General features: G+C 41.9%; 3 protein-coding genes across 13 annotated transcripts in view; 1 reads left to right on the top strand and 2 right to left on the bottom strand.

Annotated features, from left to right (window-relative positions):
* The window catches only part of ppfia2 (PTPRF interacting protein alpha 2), a 39,610-nt gene extending 27,007 nt beyond the window's left edge, over nt 1-12,603 (top strand). For 3 of the 11 annotated variants that reach the window (XM_088406514.1, XM_088406515.1, XM_088406522.1), the window contains 14 exons: nt 323-352; nt 430-560; nt 1,195-1,373; nt 1,444-1,534; nt 6,232-6,313; nt 6,376-6,576; nt 7,203-7,265; nt 7,390-7,676; nt 9,404-9,501; nt 9,568-9,743; nt 10,417-10,485; nt 10,554-10,707; nt 11,129-11,213; nt 11,809-12,603. In XM_088406514.1, coding sequence (XP_088262640.1) covers nt 323-352; nt 430-560; nt 1,195-1,373; nt 1,444-1,534; nt 6,232-6,313; nt 6,376-6,576; nt 7,203-7,265; nt 7,390-7,676; nt 9,404-9,501; nt 9,568-9,743; nt 10,417-10,485; nt 10,554-10,707; nt 11,129-11,187 — 1,620 coding nt within the window. In that variant the 3' untranslated portion in view covers nt 11,188-11,213; nt 11,809-12,603. Of the gene's footprint in view, nt 1-322; nt 353-429; nt 561-1,194; nt 1,374-1,443; nt 1,535-6,231; nt 6,314-6,375; nt 6,577-7,104; nt 7,266-7,389; nt 7,677-9,403; nt 9,744-10,416; nt 10,486-10,553; nt 10,708-10,788; nt 10,834-11,128; nt 11,214-11,808 lie in introns of those variants that run through there. The other 8 variants (XM_088406519.1, XM_088406521.1, XR_015864210.1 and 5 more) reach the window with 7 other exon arrangements.
* On the bottom strand, nt 12,586-20,229 carry acss3 (acyl-CoA synthetase short chain family member 3). Its single transcript, XM_088406524.1, has 15 exons — nt 19,830-20,229; nt 19,145-19,289; nt 18,818-19,006; nt 18,546-18,680; nt 16,642-16,782; nt 15,514-15,594; nt 15,212-15,459; nt 15,043-15,146; nt 14,848-14,943; nt 14,721-14,784; nt 14,450-14,531; nt 14,249-14,371; nt 14,093-14,192; nt 13,850-14,025; nt 12,586-13,784 (listed from the first exon to the last, which is right to left on the bottom strand). The coding sequence occupies exons 1-15, from the start codon at nt 20,078-20,080 to the stop codon at nt 13,713-13,715; spliced, it is 2,007 nt and encodes a 668-aa protein (XP_088262650.1). The 5' UTR covers nt 20,081-20,229; the 3' UTR covers nt 12,586-13,712.
* Nucleotides 20,230-21,058: 829 nt separating this feature from the next.
* Nucleotides 21,059-23,226, bottom strand: LOC148405700 (uncharacterized). The gene is made up of 2 exons (XM_088406526.1): nt 22,838-23,226; nt 21,059-22,409 (listed from the first exon to the last, which is right to left on the bottom strand). Exons 1-2 carry the CDS (start codon nt 22,989-22,991, stop codon nt 21,241-21,243), a joined length of 1,323 nt encoding a protein of 440 aa, XP_088262652.1. The 5' UTR covers nt 22,992-23,226; the 3' UTR covers nt 21,059-21,240.
* Between the last annotated feature and the right edge of the window lie 293 nt (nt 23,227-23,519).

Raw genomic sequence — 23,519 nt, 5'->3', positions numbered from 1 at the left:
CATTTGTGCGGATGAAAAGTGAGTCATCTTTCTTTCTGCTTGGGTTACTTTGACTGGAGACAGCAGGGACGCGCCCCCTTGATTTTCATAACAGTAATATTTTCACTAGCCTAAGGGTGTGTGCCGAGTGTATTTTAAATATTCATATGAGCTGCCGTCTTGTGCTGCTGACGCCAGCGCGTTATGAATATTTCAAGCAACCGTAGTAAAGTTTCAACTCTGGCTGCTTTTCGGGGATTTTTTGATTGACCCGGTCACTGACTGTTTTTTCCGCCGTTTTGCGGCGAAACGTCTTTTCTGACCGTTCTTTGTTTCCCGACAGCCCAGCGATTTACGCAAGCACAGGAGAAAGGTAGGCGGAATGAAGACGCCGAGCTTCGGCTTTTGACGGACGTTACGGATTTGATGGGTTGGTGAACTTGCTGTCAGATCGCGGCGGTGGAAGAAGACGGGCGCGAGGACAAGGCCACCATCAAATGCGAGACGTCGCCGCCCGCCACGCCGCGCACCGTCCGGATGACGCACACCCTCCCGGCGTCCTCGCACAACGATGCCCGAGGGTACTCACTTTATTTTTGCAGTCAAAAAAATAAAAAAGACTTCAAAGAATTCAATGAAAAAAGACACAAATTAGTTATTTATTCCTGTAAAAAAAGCGAGTTAAAAATGAAGATTCCATCAAACAAGCTAGATTTTTTTTTTTTCTGTGTTCTACTGTATGTTTTGACCCAAATGTTAAGAACAGTTGAGGAATTGGCTTAGATTTAGGATCTTTTTTGTACAAAACAATCCAAAAAATTCCATTGTTTTGTGGTCAAATGAAAAACCCACAAACCAGTACAATTTTTTTTTCACCTACACTCTAAAAACCGTTGGATCAAATTACACAATTTGCTTATTTACCCCAAAAATTTGGCTCAAAACAAAGAACCCATAAAACGGAGCTAAAATGTGTTATTTTGTGGTTTCTTTGTTTTGAGCTAGCAATTGGGCTAAACTCTACCTTGACTTGTTTTGTTGAAAACAACCCAAAGATTGTATTGCTTTAATCGTGACATATACCTAGATATCATATTGTTACAGTTTAACTGACTGTTGAGGATCTGCCTCCTCCTTATTGCTATTTGCCTGTGGAGTCGGTCCCTTTTTGACACAATTTGTGGTATTTTTGTTGCCACTGTGACCACTCCGCAGCATGGCCGCCTCCCTGGAAGCGGAAGGCACCCTCAGCAGCGTGGCCAGCAGCCAAGACTCACTGCACAAGCAACCCAAGAAGAAGGGCATCAAGTCATCAATCGGCCGCCTCTTCGGCAAGAAGGAAAAGGGCCGCCTGGCCCACCTGCAGCACAGACACGTGATGGTGGATCCGCAAGGTTGGCGCTCCGGCAGACCCGTCCCAGCCTGAGAAGAGTCATCTGTAACTGCTTTTCGATTCGTCCGTAGCCACCATGATAGATGCGGACATGGCGGGCCAGGACGCGGGGCTGAGTAAGCTGGGCACGCAGGCCGAAAAGGACCGCCGCTTGAGAAAGAAGTAAGCCTTCGCGCGAGTGGCTCCATCCATTCCCTGGATCTCGATTGATGAGATTTTCCTCGTTTTGAAAAATCCGCCCCCAAAGCCCATTTCACATGAATTTGGTCGGCATGTCTAGCTTGAATAGACCCACCAAAAAAGAGTCATTTCTGAAGGAATTCAGCAGCTCTTAGCTGTCATTCCCTTTTATCTTTATCCTCATCATTGTTGTATAAATTTGCTAGTTTCACCCGCAAAAAAAAGTCTTAAGATCCACTCCTGAGAAAACACAGCGAGTCATCCATTTTGCGTTGAAACTTCCATTTTACGGCTCCTCCAAGACAAACGATGCCTTCAAGGGTCGTGATCGTCCATTTTGGGCGCCATTAGGAGAAGCAAGTGTCCTGTGGAAAGTGAACGCTTCTGTGTGTTGTCATGCCTAACCATGAATGCGGTTTGCCTTCCGTGCAGTCGTCCCGCTCCTCCTCCTCCTCCTCCTCCTTCTTCTACTCTTTCCACCGCACGGATTTCCTGTTGGAGGCGCCCGGGCGGGATGGAGAGCGCCCGACCCATGCTCACCTTCTTTTTGCATCTTCCCTCGCACAATGCATGCTAGCCAGCTGCCTGCCGCTCTAGTTCCTGTTTCAGCATCTTGGTTCATCTCTGTGCTCTTGTTGCCGTTTTTGTCGTCGATGTTGTTGTCCGGAAACCTGTTGGAGCATTTATTCCATTTCCTTCATGTTCAGCTCAAGGTCCGCGTCCTAGTATGCTCTTTGTCTTTGCTAGAAGACACCGGAACGACTGCACTTGGACTTGAAAGGTCAGGGACAAAGATTTCGTAGCATCATGACACGTGCTTGACTAAAAATTCGATTTTAATGACGTATTACGAGTTTGTTTACGAAGCTACGGAAGCTTGGCGTTGCAAGTGTCGTGACTCGGGATGAGGCGAGATCTCGCAAGATTAAAACCCGAGAACTGTCATGTCTAATGATCTTTTTGGACCACAAGTGTGATGAATGTGCTGCATGACATTAAAACACGCCAATACATCAGCCAATATATAGACCCATATATATATAGACCCATATATAATATATATATACTGTATATATATATATATATATATATATATATATATATATATATATATATATATATATATTAAAAAAAAAAATATATATATATATATGTATATATATATATATATATTTTTTTTTAATATTTATATATATATATTTTTTAAATATTTGTATATATATATATATATATATATATATATTTATATTTTATATATATATATATATATATATATTTATATATATTTATATTTTATATATATATATATATATATATATATATATATATATATATTTGTATTTTATATATATATATATATATATATATATTTGTATTTTATATATATATATATATATAAGTTCTTCCCAGCACGATACAATCATGGTGACAACTCTTGGGAGTTTTTCTTCATATCTCCCAATATAAAAAAAAAAAAAAAAAAAAAAACATTGTTGTGAAAAAAATTGTTTTGCGCCAAGAAATCTTAGTGAGAAACTGCTAGGTGTATTTTCTTGAAATAAGCATTTTTTTTTTTTTGCTACACAAGATATTTTTCCTTTTAAGATTATAAGTCTTTTTTTTTTTTCGTGACTCTACCGCTGGGGGTACCGGAAGTGACATTAGAATAGCTGGGACTATAACGTCTGTGCGCAACATGGCTCCTCGAGGCCTCAGAAAACACTTTTTATCTTTGCCCCTTGACCTTTAGGATGGATATTCAGGATGCGGACTAAATGCTGTAACGGTTTTCCAATTTGTTGTTGGGTCTTTTGGAGGGAATGCAGCAACGCCACAGCACGAAACGTGAATCAGACATTTTTTTTTTTGGTCAGATATTTGAAATAATGGACTAATGGGTGTGTACTTTTTTGTCTCTCTTCTCCCTTCGCCTCTAACAAAGCGGGTAAGTGGCCAGGACGCATCGCTGATCTCCACCGTCACACATCCTGTCCTGTCTCCCCCCCTCCTCCTCCGAGAACGCCATTTCTTTCTTCCTCGCCCTTCCTTTTTCCTCCTTACAGTGGATTGACTGCCGGATCCGGAATGCCGTCCTCTTCGATTTTGCCGTCTTTATTTGTGTGTGGGGATGATTTTTATTTCCGTATTGTTTCCAATATGATTTTTGTCATAACTGTTTCCTTCGTTCCCTTTTCCCCAGCTATGTTCAGCGGCCGTGCATTAGTCGAGCCGAGCTGAACATGCAAACATGAGCTGGCCTCATGTGCTGGATGGAAGAAGACCCAAAGCGCTTGCGTTTGGAAACAGATTTCCGTGCTGTGCTGTGTTGGTGTGATATGCTTTCGTTCCAACCTTCCACGCTGGGGAGGCTTTGGCGTCGCAATGTTCCCTGGGAAAATTCTGGGCTGAATTTTGACTTTGCATGCGGGCAGAGTACATCTGCAAAGTTTGATGGCTTGCCATTAAACGGGAAACTGTATACAGTAATTGTATGAAAGAACATTTCGCTTTTGTTCCGTCAAATTTAAAGGGGGCGTCACATGATATTTATATAAATTACATCTGGCATATTGGCGATTTAATTTATTCTTATTAAATATGAGTTTTATGGTACCGATCTTTCTAACCAGGAATTAAAAAGGGTTAGGGTTGTTCTTACCGTGCCGGGCCACCTTGCGCCGCACCGCTCTCACGAACAAGCGTTCCTTCTATCTAATCAGTCCCTGTGGAAATCTCGTACCCGGAACAATAGTTGTGCCCGCGGGTGAATTATTTATGACTGAATTGTTCGCCCACCTCAGCATTTCTACAGTAAAAACGTTGTAACTCATAAATGAAACGTTGCTGTTTACTCGGCCGATTTGGTGCAAAATCACTCCTCCTCAACGAAACCAAACTAAAAGACGTGGCGGGCGGTGGAGGCGGGGAATTGTCAGAGCCTTAAGACAACCGATTCGAATTTCGCTCTTCAGACATAAATGTAAAAATCTGATTTATTTATTTATCTACCGTATTTTCTGCTCTATAAGGCGCACCGGATTATAAGGCACACCCTCGATTAATGACATATTTTTAAACGGTTTCCATATATAAGGCGCACCGGATTATAAGGCGCACTCTCAATTAATGACATTTTCAAACTTTTTCAATCACAATATAGTAATACTCAAAGTAATAACAATAACTCGAATAGTAACTCTAAACTCTTAATAGCATAATAACTCAATGTCAATATGACCAAGCTTATTCAACTGTAAATACACAAACAGGTAAATATTGATCTATATATAAGGCGCACCTGATTATAAGGCGCACCGGATTATAAGGCGCACTCTCAATTGACATATTTTCAAACTTTTTCAATCACAATATAGTAATAACAATAATAACTCAAACAGTAACTCTAAACTCTCAATAGCATAATAACTCAATGTCAACATGACCAAGCTTATTCAACTGTAAATACACAAACAGGTAAATATTGATCCATATGTAAGGTGCACCTGATTATAAGGCGCACTGGATTATAAGGCGCACTCTCAATTGACATATTTTCAAACTTTTTCAATCACAATATAGTAATAACAATAATAACTCAAACAGTAACTCTAAACTCTCAATAACATAATAACTCAATGTCAACATGACCAAGCTTGTTCAACTGTAAATACACAAAAGAAACAGGTAAATATTGATCTATATATAAGGTGCACCTGATTATAAGGCCGACATCAGCTTTTTGAAAAAATTAAGGCTTTTAGGTGCGCCTTATAGTGCGGAAAATTTGGCACATAAAAACCAAATTAGCTATCAAATTAATGATATTTTTCCTGCTTGAAGTTGTATAAATCCGTTTCAGTACTTCTACGGTGTAATATGTGCATGAAAATGACGTTTGGCCCATGTGGGATTTAATTTCTTATTAGATATGAGTTTTATTGTACCGATCTCTCTAACCAGGAAGTAAAAGGCCTCATTTGCTCCTTCTTGCGGCTCCAGCGGGGGTCCACGGACCCCACTTTGAAAACCATTGGTATAACCGACAGGTTAATCAGTTCTAAAAATAGTCAATAGTGCCAACCGTAGTGAATTTAGTTTGAGCTCAAGCTAAAAGGATCCGAATTCACGAAAAAACACAGGTCATTTCCGGTTTCCCTTAGCAACACAAAAATTGGAAGGCGTTGAATGGACCATCCTGAAAAATTCTCCTGAAACTATACCAAAAAAAAAAAAAAAGACAAATTAGTCATTTAGTTTGAAATCAGACAGAAAAAAAATACACAAGAGATTTTAGTCATAAACGCCCTAACAGCAACTGAGCATCCATTGCAACCATCTTCCTGGCCAGATGCCTTTTCTTATTCAAGCGCGTGGGCGTCGCTTCTCGGCGCTCGAGTGGAGGACAGGAAAAAAAAAAAAAAACGGCATGCAAAGCATCTTGAATACGAGTTGATACATTATTAAAAAAAAATAACGTGAGAACTCGCGGAGGAGTTGTGCTGAGTCCGAGAAAAATGCTAGCCTGTTAATAAGAAGCCGCGGGCATCACGTAGGCCAACGCCCAGGAGAAACATTTGTCTTTTTTTTTTGCCTTGCTTGGGGAAATAAAAGCAGGAGTTTGGGGGTAGGGCTCTAATAACCCGAAGTGATTCCTCCATGTGTCTCCTCTGCCCACATAGACACGAGCTCTTAGAAGAAGCCAGGAGGAAGGGTTTGCCCTTCGCGCAGTGGGACGGGCCCACCGTGGTGGCCTGGCTGGAGGTCAGCGTCCAAATTGAGTCCAAAGGGTAAAAAGCAGGTCCAATCCAGTGTCGTCTTTGCAGCTGTGGCTGGGAATGCCGGCCTGGTACGTGGCGGCGTGTCGCGCCAACGTCAAGAGCGGCGCCATCATGTCGGCGCTGTCCGACACCGAGATCCAGCGGGAGATCGGGATCAGCAACCCCTTGCACAGGCTCAAACTCCGGCTGGCCATACAGGAGATGGTCTCGCTCACCAGCCCGTCGGCGCCCCCTACCTCCAGAACCGTGAGTCCGCAAAATAAGCCGGCGGCTCTGCTTTTTTTTTTTTTTTTTTTCCCTGCTCTGTGGCGTCACCACCATTTGTTGCTAATTTCAACTGCTTGCAAGTTGTCAAATTGAGCCCATGTTGGGCTCATTTACTGCCATTAAAAATGGGAAATATGGTCAATTTTGGACATATATGTTTTATCATACGTTAATAATAAATACTCCTATTTCAATTTCATAAACATAGAAATAAATATATAGTGTGAATACTTTTGCTATTATTGTATTTTTACAATTTTTGCACATAAAGGGAGCGTAGCCACCCCCCCCAAAAAAAATAAATTCTATATATGTATGTTTTATACATACAAAAAGTCAATTGAAATCTTCTTTATTTTACCTACTGATAAATGTGCTTTGTGCAATGTGGGTTTGCTGTGGTTAGCTTTAGCGTGCATGCTAACGCTTGTGTTTTGTCCCGCCCCTCCCTTTGACGTGGCCCGTCGGTGGTCTTGACTGTGATGCTTTAACACTGTTGGCTTACAGTGGTGCTGCTCTTCTTCTTTAACACTGCTTGCGCCTCCTGCTGGACATCTATTACCACTGCACCCCGCCGCTCCGTCTCCGCGGCGCCGCCCTTGTAGCCGTCAGGCAACGTATGGGTGACCCACGAGGAGATGGAGACCATGGCGGCCCCTTCCAAAACGGTCAGTCCCGCCTCCTGCCGCGCTTTCACGCCAGCACCCTCGCTTTTCCTTTGCTAGCCGCCGTGACGCTACGATTCTTGCTAGCCACGCCAATGTTTGCTTGTTTTTTGTTTTTCTTACCCAGAAATCCCAATCTGAAGAGGGGAGCTGGGCACAGGTAAGGAGCGGGACATTTACGCTAGCCTCCCAAGTATTCTTGTTTCCTTGGACTCTTATTTTGAAAAATGCGGTCCAGACGCTAGCTTACGGCGACATGAACCACGAGTGGATCGGCAACGAGTGGCTGCCCAGTCTCGGACTACCTCAGTACCGCAGCTACTTCATGGAGTGCCTGGTGGACGCCCGCATGCTGGACCACCTCACCAAGAAGGACCTGAGGGTGCATCTCAAAATGGTGGACAGCTTCCACAGGTCATCATCATTGCCGCAGGCAACAAAGTACCGCACGAAACTCTTCAAACAACTTCAACATAGTTCCTTCATTCCAAAACGGTGCAATATGGTGCCAAAGCACTACTTTCATACTAAACATGAAACTCCTCAAAAAACTGCAACATAGTTTCTTCATTCCAAAATGGTGCAATATGGTGCCAAAGCACTACTTTCATACTAAACATGAAACTCCTTAAACAACTTCAACTATGTTCTCCATTCCAAAATGGTGCAATATGGTGCCAAAGCACTATTTTCATTCTAAACATGAAACTCCTCCAACAACTTCAACTATGTTTTCCATTCCAAAACGGTGCAATATGGTGCCAAAGCACTACTTTCATACTAAACATGAAACTCCTCAAACAACTTCAACATAGTTTCTTCATTCCAAAACGGTGCAATATGGTGCCAAAGCACTACTTTCATACTAAACATGACTTTGGTCCAAGCTCCAAAACAGCAAAATGACCCCGAAAAAATATCCCTGACTCGTTCATACCCAAAGACATATTTTTACGTTTTTTTTCAATAGTCTAGAGTCCCATGCACTTAGTTTTAATTTAGTTCAATTTGTCTCAAGTGTTTGGTTAAAAGTTGGGTGTAAAAGTAATCAATTACTTGAGGTAATGAGTACTAACGTAATCGATTTCCTTAGGTAATCAAGTACAAAAGCAATTGATTACTTCATGTAATTAAGGACTAACGTAGTTGATTACTTTAAGCAACGACCATTGAAGTAATTCACTATGTACGAAACACCTACTTAGTTAAATAATCTAAAGAAATCGAGTACTTTAGGTAATGAAGTATTTTAGGCAATTGCTATTGAGGTAATTGATGAATTTATGTGGTAAACACCTACTTAGTTAATTATACTAAAGCAATCGATTACTTTGGGTAAGAAGTACAAAAGATATCAATTATTTTACTAAATTAAGTACTAACATAATTGATGACTAGTCAAATGATTATTCAAGTAAATAATTACTAAAGGTATCAAACTACTATGAAGGTAAATATACGAAAGTGATTGATTTCTTTAGGTTATTAATTACTTAACCTAATTATTAAATTGATTGTTTTAGATAATTAACTCTTAAAGTAGTTGATTTTTTTGTAATCAAGTAATAAAATAAATAATTCCTTTAGCTAACTATGACCTAAGCAATTACTCAATTACTCTAACCTATCACTTTTAAAGTAAAGGATTACTTTATGTACTGAACTACTACTAAAGTCATTGATTACTTCTTTAGGTAATGAAGCACTAAATCAATCAATGAAAATAATTGATTACTTTCGTCAAATAACTAAATTTTAGGTACTAAACTACTACTTAGGTAAATATACAGAAGAAATCAACTTCCTTAGGTAATGAAGTCCTAAATTAACTGATTACTTTAGGTTAGCAAGTACTCAAGTAATCAATAGGTATTAAAATAATTGATGACTAGTCACAGACAGTAACTGCTGTCAAGTGAAGCCGCACCATTCTTCCTCACTACAAAATGTCATAATAACAGTGGCCAGAGGAGGCGCCAAAAAACAAAGATCAAGCCAAACAAGCACAAGCATTATTTCGTCCATGCTGCCATTCGATCCATGGACTGGTAGCGGGCTGGCGGTTTGTGGCCTCAGTTGTCAAGGACAAAACCTGCGAATTGGCGCGCTTATCATTTTTTTCTTCATTTGTGCGATTGCAGAACAAGTTTACAATACGGCATCATGTGTCTGAAGAAGCTGAACTACGACAGGAAGGAGCTGGAACGGCGGCGGGAGACCAGCCAGCACGAAATGAGAGGTGATAGCAAATCTACCACAAAGAAGAAAAAAAAAAAAAGATTATTTATTGACTTATTTTTTTCAGATGTGCTGGTGTGGAGCAACGAGCGGGTGGTCCGCTGGGTGCAGAGTATCGGCCTGCGGGACTACGCCGGCATCCTGCACGAGAGCGGCGTGCACGGAGCGCTGGTGGCCCTGGACGACAATTTTGACTACAGCAGCCTGGCGCTGCTCCTGCAGATCCCCAACCAAAACACTCAGGTGACCGCAAACCACTTGGCCCCATTCAACGGCCGAACTGGGTTTAGAAGGCACATTTTAGTTCAGTAAAGATGTGTCAGAGCGCCTCCTGGTGGCAATTTCGAGTGTACGGTAAATGCAAAATCTTAGCGAACCGAGCGGCGCAGATGATTGTCACTTTTCAAGTCCTTCTTCAATATTTGAAGTCAATTTTACGTATTGTGAAAAAGAATACTGTAAAAGGTAAAATGAATGACCAGGAGCTTCCTAGCGCCATCTTTTGGCTGTTTATGGTCAAACTTGTAAGCAGAATGAAAGAGAAGTTTGTTACCATTAAATTCGTTGTTCAATATTCGGGCTAATTCTTACGTTTTTGGAATATGATCCATGCGAAACAAAATTATGGAAAAAGTCAATGGAATATTGTACTGTGGAGAATCATCAGGTGCTTTCTAGCGGCTCCTTGTGGCTGTTTATGGTCAAATCTTCAACTCTTGGCAAGCAAAACGGCACAGATGCTTGTTGATATTAAATTCCCTCTTCAATATTTGAAGTCATTTTTATACGTCTGTAACATGATACATGCAAACCATAAAACTGAGTAAAAAGTCAAAGGAATAGCGCCCACGATGAAATGAATAAATCCACGTTTTGCAAAAAACGGCTCAGATCACGTCCCCGTTTCCTTCATCAGGCCCGTCAGATTCTGGAGCGCGAGTACAACAACCTTCTGGCGCTGGGCACCGACCGGCGGCTGGACGAGGTGAGAGCGGACGCCATCTTGTTTTGACCGCGCGACGCGGTATAACGGGACCCCGAAAACTGTTCCAGCACGACGACAAAGACTTCCGCGGCTCGTCGTGGAGGCGACAGTTCCCTCCGCGGGACGTGCACGGCATCAGCATGATGCCCGGCTCGGCCGAGACGCTGCCGGCCGGCTTCCGTCTCACCGCCACGTCTCACTCGCGGAGGCTCCCGCCCGAAGGTGAGCCGGCCTTCCCGCCCGCCGCCTTTTCCCACGCGCGGCCCAACTTGTCCGTTTTGTTTTCCTCCGGCTGCCGGCCAGTCCTTTTCGAGGCGCTGGACGACGTGTGTTTGGATTGGTTCTAAGGTCAGCTATGCCCCCCCCCCCATGTGTCCCGTGTCGTGCTCGCTGCCCCCCCACCCCCCCCCCCACACACACACACCAAACAGCCACGCGCTTTCCGATTCTTCGTCGAGCTGTTTTTCACCAAAGAATCACCAAAAATCCGTGTGCGGTAAAAGACATTTTGTCCCCGTCCAAATTGTCCAAAAGTTTTGGCCGACCTTTGCTCCTCAAGTGATGCCTTTGTCGCGTGCGAGCGAGGCCCGTCCGCTGATGCCGTCTCTCTGTGACCCCGCCCCCTTCCGGTTCCTTCCCACAGTGGGAGCCTCGGCCGTTCAGCGCCTGGACAGCTCCACGGTGAGAACCTACTCGTGCTGAGGAGACGGACCTTAACGCGCGCCGCTGTATGTAACACGGAACGACGCCGCCCCCGCCGCTTCTTTCTTTTTGAGTTTTCCAATCAGGCTTGAAAGGTGGCGAGGCGGGATATAATACGTACATACGTACCCTACCTAACTCAAAAATCGACGATTTGTTTTCGGCACTAAAGGAAAACAAACATTAGGAACTGCTAAATAAAGAGTCATCAAGATTTTAGTAGTTTTTTATTCATGAAAAATGCCCAAATAATACTTTAATCTTAATGTATTTTTTATATATTATGGAATATGTTTGTTATATTAAAAAATTATAGAAGAATATTTGTATTCAATTTCAGTTAAATCAATTTCAATTTTTTCCCCACTGGTCAAGTGGTGAAAAATGTTTAATCACAAAACTATTTTCTACAATTATTTTCTACAAAGCTTACTTGAGTATTTTTTAACTACCAGATAAAACATATTTTGTTCACAAGATGCCCAATTAATACTATGTTTGAACATTTTTTTCCAAGTAATTTATTTTGTAATTGCGATATTTCAGTGAGACTTGAGGATTGAAAATATTTAGTATTTTTGAACAGGCACTATTTTATGACGCTTTTTTCTTTCCGGCTAGGCCCAGTTCTGAACGGCGCCGCCGCAAGGGGAGGGGCCGAGGTCGGGGGGGCTACGCCATTGGGATCACCTCGCACTGCCAAGAAGCCTCTCGACCACCCCACCCCCCCAAAAAAAATGTCTCCTCCCTGCCAGTCCTCAAACGTGGACGCCAAGCGGCCGCCGCCTCCGGTGCTAAACTCTCCCGCAGCAGGCTCGGTGGCCACTCCCCTAAAGCGTACTGTGTATTGAAAACTAGATGTAAGATGTAAATTTATATAAAAAAAAAGACTTTTTTTAATATATGTATGTGTAAAGAGAAACAAGATTATTGAGCAAATAAGAAGTTAGCGGACCATAGACGAATCATTTATGCTGCTCGGAACCTGGCAAAATTTCTATTTTTTGTTTGGACGTTCAGGAGGAGGGGGCGGTTTCCTTGCTAATGGGACGCTGCCGCCCTCTAGTGGCCGAAGGACTGATAAAGCACATGAGTGGAGAACAAACCCAAGTGACTTAGTGGGGAAAAATGGCCTCAGCTCATGGTGCGTGTGTGTGTGTGTATGCGCGTGCGCGTGTGTGTGTTAAAAAAAATCTTGGCGTCTTTGAAGCGAAGCATAGCCTCAGATTGGTCTCAAATGTTTTTGGAAGTCTTTCAATTTGCACGAGCGAGGACGTCGTCATGGTTCCATTTTGTGTGAATACTTTTGGATTTATTTATGACTACTTGTAAAACGTCGGTCGGTGGAAAACCAAGTTAAGTGGTGAGCAAAAAAAAAAAGACATTAAAACAAAAAACTACTGTGAGTGAATGGAATTTTATCTAAAGCATTTTTTTTTTAATGTAAACAATTAGACATTTTTCCTTCATATTTTTAGGGTTCATTTACTCATACGCCATCACTAGAATGTGTTACATTACAATCACATTTAAACTTTTTGAATCATCTTATTTTGAATTTCGTTTCAAATGAGTTACTCATTTAATCCCAAAGACGTATTTTTATTTTATTTTGTTTTCAATCTCAAGATATTTATTATATATACTTCAATTGTTTGAGTGCTTGGCCAAAGGAGGCTCTAAAAATACCTGCTACTAAATAAATACAGTACTACACTAAGTACTACTTACTTGACGTAATTAAGCACTAAAGTATTTGAGTACTTTAGGTATTAAGGTAATTGATGACCAGGTACGAAAGAAAGTAGTTGATTTCTTTATTACTTTAGTATCTAAAGTCATCAATTACTTTAGTAATCAATTATTTTAGGACCTAATACTCTAAAAAAATGCCTGGTACTAAATGAATATAGTACTAAAGCAATGAATTACTTTAGGGCTAAAGTACCAAAGTATTATATTACTTTAGGTATTAAAATAATCTGATTTCAGTTACTTTAGTCATTGATTATTTTATTGACCTAATCATCCAAAAATATCTGCTACTAAATAAAGTACTAAACTAAGTACTAAGGTCATAAATTACTTTAGGTATTTATGTACTTAAATAGTTAATTACCTTAGGTATTCATCTGATCGATGACTTCAGGTACTAAAGTAATAAAAGATAATCTATCTTTATTACTTTGGTACCAAAAGGCATTAATTTAGTAATCGATTATTTTAGGACCTAATACTCTAAAAAATACCTGGCAATAAATATGGTACTAAAGTAATGAATTACTTTAGGGCTAAAAAAAATAGTACTGGATTACCTTAGGTATTAAAGTAATCGATGGTCTCTGTACTATAGTACTAAAAGTAAACAATTTCTTTAGTACCTAAAATCATCAAGTACTTTAGGAATGGATTATTTTAGGACCTAATACTCAAAAGATGACTTTAGTCTGGATCCATAAATAAAAACAGTGAAAACACGTCTTTGGGATTGAATGGGGGACGATGACTTGCTGGTCGCGATGCGTTCAGGCGGCGCGCGAACTCAGAGCTTCCTCGATCTCCTTGAACACTTCGGGATCCTCGATGGTGGGCGTGATCTGCGCGCAAAAGTTGCGCGGTCGTCATGGCAACCCACCCAAGGAAACTGCGTCTCGGGATGTACCTTGTACGGTTTCCCGTTGACCAGATTTGCCAGCGACGAGCGCGGGATCTTTCCCGAACGCGTCTTAGGAAGCCCGCCGACGAAAAGAACCTTCCGGAAGGCGGCCACGGGTCCCACCGTGTCCCGGACCAGCTGGACCGTCTCCCGTGCGACCTCCTCCTGGCACTGGCGCACTCCTGAAGACGCGATGCAAAATGTGGCCTCGTTTTGGGTGAGTTTCTTCCATTTTTGGCGCCTCCTTACCGTTTTTGAGCACGCACAAAGCGAGGGGGACGTGTCCCTTTAGAGGGTCCTCCAAACCCACCACGGCGCAGTCGGCCACCGCCGGGTGCTGCAAAACTGACTGCGGGTAAAAGTTACCAACATCTGGCCGCGTTCCATATGGATGAGGTCTCCCACCTCCTCCAGAGCTCCCGCTGACAGCCTGTGTCCCGCCACGTTGATGACATCATCGGAGCGCGACATAATGTACAGGAAGCCCTCCCGGTCCACCATGCCGGCGTCCATGGTGTCGTAGTAGCCCTGAGTAGAGAACAAGTGAGGAAAAATCAGGTGACGCGTTTTGTCCACCAGAGGGCGCCGTGCCTGCCGCAAACCTACTGGGAATTTCTTGAAGTAGATCCGCTTGAAAAGATCAGCGTTCTGCCACAAGGAAGTGGCGGCGCCGGGTGGCAGAGGTAATCTGCACACCAGACACAAATCATGCGTGACCTCGTGTGAGACAATCTCTGGATTAAAAGAGTTGTTGATTCATTTGGTTATCGATTAATCAATCCACTCAGATATTAAAGCGCCTTTAAACAGAAAATAAAAGTTTCTCTGTAGTGGTTGAGACTCACATGATGATGATGATGATGATGAAGAGGCTTACCTCACCACGATATTTCCCAGAGTTCCCGGCTTCACTTGTCGCATATGGTCGTCGATCACCGTCACTGCAAAAATTGGTGAAATTATTTATTTTTCCTTTTTTTTTCCTCCGGGTGGCGGTGTTTTACCGTCATATCCTGGCACGGGTTTCCCCGCCTGGCCTGCGGGGGGCGTCAGTGAGTTGCCCAGGCCGATGCACGTGGATGTGATGGGGGAGCCTGTTTCTAAAATTTCAATTAAAAAGAAAAAAGTCGCATATTGTTTTGTGTAACTAATATTTCTATTTTTGAAACCCGGGGCCAATTTCCGGGGCCGTTTCTTACCCGTCTGCCACCAGTGATCCAGCACGGGCGCCCCGAAGCTTTTTTTGGCCCACTCCAGCGTCTCCACGTCGCAGCGCTCCCCGGCCAAGAAGACGGCGCGCAGCCTGGAAGGACCCACCCGTCAACGGCGCCATCCGGGGCGGACGGCGCCCGGAGTCCCGACGGCTACCTGGGAAGGGGGTACGCCGCCCCGCCGCGGGCGCCCGGGTCCTCCCGCCGGATGGCCCGAACGGCGGTGGGCGCGGTGAACATGGCGGCGGCGCCGTGCTCGGAGAGGACGCGGAAGAAGGCGGCGGGGTCCGGCGTGCCCACGGGCTTGCCCTCGTACAGGACGCTGGCGTTGGCGTGCAGGAGGGGCGCGTAGCAGATGTACGAGTGGCCCACCACCCAGCCCAGGTCTGACGCCGCCCACCACACCTGACGCCGCCGCCCGTTAGCGCCCGCTCACAGTACGCTCGCGCGTCCACTTACTTCGCCCGGGCGAAGTCCGTAAATGTTGGACATGGTCCACTTCAGCATCACGGCGCACCCCCCGGTATCCCGCACCACGCCCTGAAAAAACACATCAATTGTCGCTAACTTGGACGTTTTGTTAGCTAACTAGCTCATGCAGGCCTTGAAAGTAGAAAAAAATAATCGATTCATCAACAAGCATAATCAAGTGATTATTTCGAGTCATTGATTTGTGTACCGGCGGTAATCAGTCATCAAAATTCCATAGCCTCCCCAAGCATCTTTTTTCTTGTTTGCTTCTTTTTTTCTTGCATGCGTCTTCTTGTTTGCAATCTTTTTGCTTCGTTTTTCTTGTTTGCTCCTTTTTTCATGAGTACATTTTTTTCTTGCATGCGTCTTTTTTCCTGTTTGCTTCTTTTTTATTGCATGCGTCTTCTTGTTTGCATTCTTTTTCTGTTTGTTTCTTTTTTCTTGTTTGCTCCTTGTTTCCTGTGTGCGTTTTTTTCTATTGCATGTGTCTTCTTGTTTGCATTCTTTTCCTGTTTGCTTCTTTGTTCTTGTTCGCTCCTTTTTTTCCTGTGAGCGTTTTTTTCCTTGCATGCGTCTATTTCCTGTTTGCTTCTTTTTTTCTTGCATGCATCTTCTTGTTTGCATTCTTTTCCTGTTTGCTTCTTTTGTCTTGTTTGCTCCTTTTTTCTTGTTTGCATTCTTTTCCTGTTTGCTTCTTTTTTCTTGTTTGCTCCTGTTTTCTTGCGTGCATTTTTTCTTGTATGTGCTTTTTTCTTGTTTGCTTTTTTTTACTTGCATGCGTCTTCTTGTTTGCATACTTTTCCTGTTTCTTTTTTTCTTGTTTGCTCCTTTTTTCTTGTGTGCATTTTTTTCTTGTGTGCAATTTTTTTCTTGCATGCATCTTTTTTATAGTTTGCGATTTTTTCATTGCATGCTTTTTGCTTGCGTGAGTCTTTTTTTGTTTGTTGTTATTTCTTGCATGCTCTTTTTCATTGCGTGCTTCTTTTTTGTGTGCTAACTCTAATGTTTGCTTAGTTTTTTGTTTGTGTGATATGCACTTCAGGGCCACCATAGATTTTTTTTTTTTTTTTTTTTTTAATGAGTGTAAAGAATTGATGAGATGGAGGCATGTCTTACCTTGGGTGTTCCAGTGGTACCGGACGTGTAAAGGATATAGAGCGGGTGGTTGGAGGGGACGGGGACGCAGTCGTGGGGTTGTGCTACCGCCATCTCCTCATCCCAGTCCAGAGACAAGTCCCCACTCATGGACACTTTCTCCTGTCAGCACGCAAAAATCCATTTCCCATTGAAAATTCTTGCATCTTGAACCTTACCGTAGCAATTCATGTATGATTGTGTTTTGACACGTATGCTTTTATTTTGAAGTCGTTCCTGTGGAGTATGTCGCAACAACGGTCATGAGTCGCAACTTGATACAAACAAAACAAGTTTATCCGGAAATTGCATTCAACTGCCAATTTGGAGCCCTAAAAAAACTTGACTTTACTATTAGAGTGCCCCCTGGTGGCGAGTAAAATAGCCGCTCCAACTTGAAAATAAATACTTGGATAGTATTCTTCTGTCTTTGTTTATTGGGACATTGCCCCCTGGTGGCTCGTGAAGTAAACTGCAGATAAGCCGCAAGGTCTTAAAGTGATAGTCTTATTTATTTTTCTGTGTTTAAATTTGTTTTTCACCAAACAAAACAAAATATATTTGATAGATATGAATATTCAGCTCTTCTGGAGAAGTACGGGATGCTCCGATTACTTTCAAATCACCTCTGGCGATATTCTTATTTTCTATTTGAAGAAAAGGATAGTAAAATATTAGCAGAAATGACAAAGACAGTTTGTAAACACTGCAACAACAAAAACTAATAATACGGGCTGTATGCATCCATCCATTTTCCTCTACTACTGTAGTACTTTTAGTACATAAATCACTTGATTATTTAAGTACGTAAGTACCAAAGTAATCCATTACCTTGGTACTTACTTTGTTATACTAATCAATTACTTTACAGTATACATTAAAATATTTAAATACTTTAGTACTTAAAGTAATGGAACACTTTTGTGTCAAAGTAGTCATTATTTCAGTACTTCATTCATCAATCAATTACTTTTGGTACTTTTTTACATTTATTGGTGGCACTACTAGTACTTGTCGTACATAAATCAATTGATGACTTAAGTATGTAATTACCAAAGTAATCTATTACTTTGGTACTTACTTCAATATAATAATCAATTATTTTATACATTAAAATGTTTAATCTCTTTTGGTACTTTAGTTCCAAAAGTAATTTAATACTTTTGTACCAAAGTCATCAATTACTTTTGTACTTACTTTGTTCTACTAATCAATTACTTTACAGTATACATTCAAATATTTAATAAGGTTTAAGACTTTAGTACGTAAGGTAATGAAAAACTTTTGTACCAAGTAATCAATTATTTCAGTACTTAATTCATCAATCAATTACTTTTGGCACTTTTTTACATTTAGCAGTGGCACTACTAGTACTTATCGTATATAAATCAATTGATTACTTAAGTACGTAAGTGCCAAAGTAATCGATTACTTTGGTACTTCAATATAATAATTAATTTATACATTAATTTTTTTAATCTCTTTCTGTATTTCAGTTCCAAAAGTAATTGAAGACTTTTGTACCAAAGTCATCAATTACTTAAGTACTTCATTCATTAATTCAAACATATGCTTTTAGTAATTTAGTACCTAAATGTATGCATTTTATAATCCTAGTTAGGTTTTACGTTATAGATGAAGAGATGATTTTTAAAAAATGTCACACTTGTAAACCTTTTATTAGCTTTTAAAACAGCATTGCGGGCCATGTCAAAATGTATTTTTTGCATAAGCCTCGGTCCGCAAAAATGTGGCTGGCGGACCGAGTCACAGTTTGGACGCCGCTGCGGTCGATGGTTTTGCAAAACCCTTGCGACTGCTGTGATTCGCGTCTCGGTCCCTTCCTATTCAGCAGCGATACATTTGAAAAGGAAGCGGTTGCTCACCATGTTCTCTCTGCAGTAGACCAGCACTTTTTCGGGCCTGTGAGAGCTGAGCTCCAAGGCCTTTTCCAGCAGGGGCACGTAGGCCACCCGCCGGCTGGGCTCCACCCCGAACGAAGCCGTCACGATCATTTTGGGCTGCGGAAAATAATGCCGTTTACATATGCGTATACGTAAGACAAATAGTTAACAATATTTGCTAAGGATATCCAGGAGGCATCCTGGACTTTGTTTGTTCCCTAGACTAAATCAACAGGCCAAAATGGAAGTCTCACCTTGGCGTGATCGATGCGCACCGAGAGCTCCCTGGAGGCGAAGCCGCCGAAGATGAGGCTGTGCGGCGCCCCCACGCGGGCGCACGCCAACATGGCAAACATGGCCTGGGGCACCATGGGCATGTAGATGACCACCAGGTCGCCTTTGCCCACCCCGTGCTTGGCCAGGACGCCGGCGAGCCTCGATACCTCCAAACAAAATAGGAATGCGCTCGATTACGGAATGCGGACTGGATCCGCTCCGGTTGACATCCGTGCCACGAGGATATGCTACATTTGGAGGTATGCTAACAGGCTTTATTGAGGATTGATTTCTTTGCACCATACCTGGTCTTGGAGTTCCTGGTACGTGATGATCCGCTTGGTGGCAGTCACCGGGCTGTCGTAGATGATGGCCGCCTGTCGGCCGCGACCCTCTTCCACGTGGCGATCCACGGCGTTGTAACACATGTTTAACTTGCCGCCGACAAACCTCGTGGACAAAAACAAACTACTGTAAATACAGTTAGAAAAAAAAGGAAACAGACTCGCGGGAACGGATGATTATGAAAGCTAGAAGCTAATATGCTAATTTGTTTTGCGGAATATACTAGTTAGAAAAGGGGTTGTGAGGGGCGTACGAAACAAAAAATAGAAAAAAAATCATCAGTTTGGAACTGTAGTTAGTGCTGTTGTCTTTTTACTCGTTTATTTATGGTCTTAATTATGATGTATTATCTTTGTGTTTGCTTGAAGTTAGAGAAAATCAAATACACCTTTATTATTGTTTTCCACTCATTGTTTAGCTATTGTTGTTGTTGTTTTTAAGGGGGGGGGGTTGCTGTTGACTTTTTAGTTTGATTGGTTTGTTGTTTTTCTACAAAACTCGTTTGCATGTCTTTTGCATTTCAATCCAAAGATGATTGTAAAACGGTTGTTTTGTTTTTGCGCAATCAAATCAGACGCGTGCAAGTGGTGCGTTCACGTCCAAGCTTCAAGCATGGTCTTTTGCCGTAAACTCGTAAAAACCTACCAGTTGGGAAACACTGGATCTTCCACGTGCAATGTTTTGCTCCACGGCTCGAACCAGCGTATGTCCTGGGCCGCTTGGGCCCAGTACTGCTCCGGCCGATCCCGGGCCGCCGCGAAGGCTCGTCCGTAGCGTTCCGACGCCGCCTCGCCTGCATCGTCTGCGTAGCCGCGTTTCCGATAAACGCAAACGCCCCACAAGCGACTTCCAAATGCGCTGCTCCTTCTGCACGCTTTGGAGATTTGCGCGTGCATGCTTGTTGATTCTTTTTCTTCGACTATGAGAAAACTTTAACGCGGTTTTCTCCTCCACACACTTGCACACACGCGCGCGCGCGCAAACGCTTCCGTTGACGTCACAGACTACTTGGACCGAGTGGCCTTTTTATACGGTGCTTTAAGCGACTCCTCCAACTCGCTTCCTACGGAATGTGAACTTTGAAATGCTTTGATAACCACGCCCCTTTTTCAAATATCAGCAAAGGTTTTTTTAATTCGACGCGCGCTGCGAATAAGTAGTGTAAAACTTCAAAAACAAACATAAAAGAGTGGGTTCGGCAATATTTTTCAAGTTATTTTTTTTCTCAAACGAATAAAAAAAATCAAAAGAATACACGTTATTATACATCAGGTTGTATTGAGGTCATAATTGTAGCAAAAGCATTCACAAATGCGCATTTCAATCCACAAATGTGTAAAAATAAAAAATAAAAATAATAATGATAATAATGAGTGTTTGCTTAAGAGGCCTTTACATCTGAAAATCTTGTTCTAATTAAGACGTCTAATTCGGTGTGGATGTTGTTTCACAACACTCGTAGTAATTTAAAAGGACTTTATCAAATCAGCATTTGATAAGTGATTCTTTATTGCCCTCTAGCGGAAACAAGCAAGAAGACACACAAAACGAATGGCAGTTTATGAGCTTTATTTCATTCTCCAACGCCAAAAAAGCCTTACTATACAAAATGTTTGTATTTCAAAATGCCTTACTATAATTTGACTTCTAAAATGTAAGAGTTCTGTGCAATGTTAATGTTTCACTGTGTGCGTTGTGCACTTCCTCGCTACGTGAAATTCATGTTTTACCTTTCAGTTGGTTTTAATGGTATGGTCCGCTCTCTTGTGGACATAATTGAACACAACATGAGGTGAAATCGAGCGGACGTGTGGACTTCCATTGTGAAGAAAAAGTGTTTAAATTAACTCAAATGAACATCAGATAGCAACCAGTGTACTCCCAGGACAGTTTTATTGTGACTTTTAGCAACAATAACAATACATCTAACTGGATAGGATATTTCCGCTGTCATTGTTTTTTTTTTTTTCCTTTCTCCGTCCAGTTCCAAAACATGGAAATCCAATGTTTCTATGGACATATTTACAGACACGACGTACCGATGTCAAACATAAAGTCAAGAATCAGCCATGTCATGCTTCTGTTTTCGGGGTTTTGCTCCAGCGTGTATTCTTAAGTGGTATTTTAGAGTCCAGTTTCTAGAGAGTCTTTTACCACACACTGAGCAGGCAAAAGGTTTTTCCCCAGTGTGTGTTCTTGCGTGGCTTGTTAATTGTCCCTTCTGGGAGAATCTTTTGCCACAAACTGAGCAGCTAAACGGTTTTTCTCCAGTGTGTGTTCTTTTGTGGCTTGTTAAATGTCCCGTCTGGGAGAATCTTTTACCACAAACTGAGCATGAAAAGGGTTTTTCTCCAGTGTGTGTTCTTGTGTGTTCTGTTAAACGACCCTTTATCGAGAATCTTTTACCACAAACTGAGCAGGCAAACGGTTTATCTCCAGTGTGTTTTCTTGTGTGGCTTGTTAAGTCTCCCTTCCAGGAGAATCTTTTACCACAAACTGAGCAGGCAAAAGGTTTTTCCCCTGTGTGCGTTCTTGTGTGGCTTATTAAATGTGCCTTTAAGGAAAATCTTTTACCACAAACTGAGCACGCTAACAATTTTTCTCCTGTGTGTGTTCTTGCGTGATCAGTTAAAGTGCAACTTAGAGCAAATCTTTTACCGCAAACTGAGCAGGCAAAAGGTTTTCCTTCTGTGTGTGTTCTTTTCACAGAGGACTTGACAAATATTTTGTCAAACAGAGAACGCTTCACTTGTCCATTGTCAGATGGACATGTCAGATCGCCGTTCGAGCGTTCATCTTTATCGTCGTGGTCGGAGTTCGAGGAATGTGATGTTATGTCGTCATCATCTGAAAATGGCAATATGAGGCCACCTGTTTGTGATCCTTCACAGGGGTCGCCATCATCTTCTTTCCTCTTTACAAAAACGCTCAGCGGAACCTTGGTGATTTCATGCTGATGCTGCTCTTCTTTTATGCAAGGAGGGTCCGGCTCCTCATCTTTAATTTGGAAAGAATCTGGCTCCTCCTCCTCCTCTTTCATTTTGGCAAACTCCGGCTCCTTCTCATTTTTAATTTGGGCAGACTCTGCTTTCTCCTCGTATTTAAATTGGGCAGACTCTAGCACCTCCTCCTCTTTAATGTGTCCACACCCTTGCGTCTCCTCCTCTTTAACTTGCATGCAGACTCGTTCTTGCTGCTCAGGACCAATTTCTTCTTTATTGAACCCTGCAGGACACGAGTAAGCTTTGCTCAGTCACACCTCATGTTCTCAGTTAAAACAGTTATCTTTGCCCCAAAAGTGAACTCTCACCTCATACTAGTCAAAAATATTTCTATAAGCATCATTATTACATTTTAATGATCAATGTATGATGAATCGTCGATAAATCATGGAGATTATTTTAATACTACTGCTAATAAGAGTACTAATAATACGAATAATGATAATAATAATGAATCTTTTGAACGATTCTAACGCATTTGGTATAGTTTAAAGAACTGTTACGCCCATCTCTACACCACAGAGGCTTTTTTTAATTAAAAAAGTGGTTCCAAGACTTTTGTCCGTGTTTCAACTGCTAATGAACCAACATACAGCTACTGTTAAAAACAAAAAGGATTTTGCATAAAAGGACAGTGTTAAGTGAGCCTACCTGCTCTGTGAAGCACAATTCTTGGCTGCAATTTGCAAAGGATTTTTGATTGTACCTCGTTGTCCTCTTCCGCTCCAAAAGGTTCTGCCTCGTACTCTGCGGTCTTTCTCGCTAACATTTTCAAACAACAATAATGACAGGATTTTGCTCGCATTTCATCTCGACCGAACCATCAGAAATCGTTTGTTATTAAGCTAAGCTAAGCTAATATCAGCCACGTAACTTCTACTTATACCGGACCGATTATAATGGAACACGAAATTTCCCCCAAAAGAAATTCTTTAAGGATTTTGGATGGACGTCCAAAGTCGATGTTTAAGCGTGTCTGCTACTGATTTAAGGATTATTTGACAAACAGCGTTCGTCGCAACTCTCTTCTCAGAGTTTTGCGCAGCTGCTACGGAGAATCTACGGCGGCTGCACTTGACCAAACTTAATCTGATTTAGTCGACATTTGTTAATGGACTGTGTAAAATTAAATTGTCGTTAAAAATGTAGTACTTTTAATAAGGTAAAATAAACAATACAAGTAAGACTTAAGTTGCATGTTAGTAGCTCGGTACCAATCAATAAAAATGTCATATTAACCCTTCAATAATTTAATACAGTACAATAAAAATGCTAGTTCTGTAGATGGAATTTCATTTGCGCAATTTATAAAAGGGAGAGTTCGTCTCTCCTT

Source organism: Hippichthys cyanospilos, chromosome 22, assembly GCF_059441005.1.
Source record: "Hippichthys cyanospilos isolate Australia breed blue-spotted pipefish chromosome 22, RoL_Hcya_1.0, whole genome shotgun sequence".
In the NCBI taxonomy this organism is placed as follows: Eukaryota; Metazoa; Chordata; class Actinopteri; order Syngnathiformes; family Syngnathidae; genus Hippichthys; species Hippichthys cyanospilos.
This window is presented reverse-complemented; position numbering and strand designations above follow the sequence as displayed.

Coding starts and splice junctions, on each gene's coding strand:
- LOC148405700 (XM_088406526.1), bottom strand. CDS start 22,991: ATGCGAGCAAAATCCTGTCATTATTGTTGTTTGAAAATGTTAGCGAGA. Junction 22,410..22,837: donor AATTGTGCTTCACAGAGCAG/GTAGGCTCACTT, acceptor CGTGTCCTGCAG/GGTTCAATAAAGAAGAAATT.
- acss3 (XM_088406524.1), bottom strand. CDS start 20,080: ATGCACGCGCAAATCTCCAAAGCGTGCAGAAGGAGCAGCGCATTTGGA. Junction 16,783..18,545: donor TCTACTGCAGAGAGAACATG/GTGAGCAACCGC, acceptor GCGTGCTGACAG/GAGAAAGTGTCCATGAGTGG. Junction 14,532..14,720: donor CTGGGAAATATCGTGGTGAG/GTAAGCCTCTTC, acceptor TCTGGTGTGCAG/ATTACCTCTGCCACCCGGCG.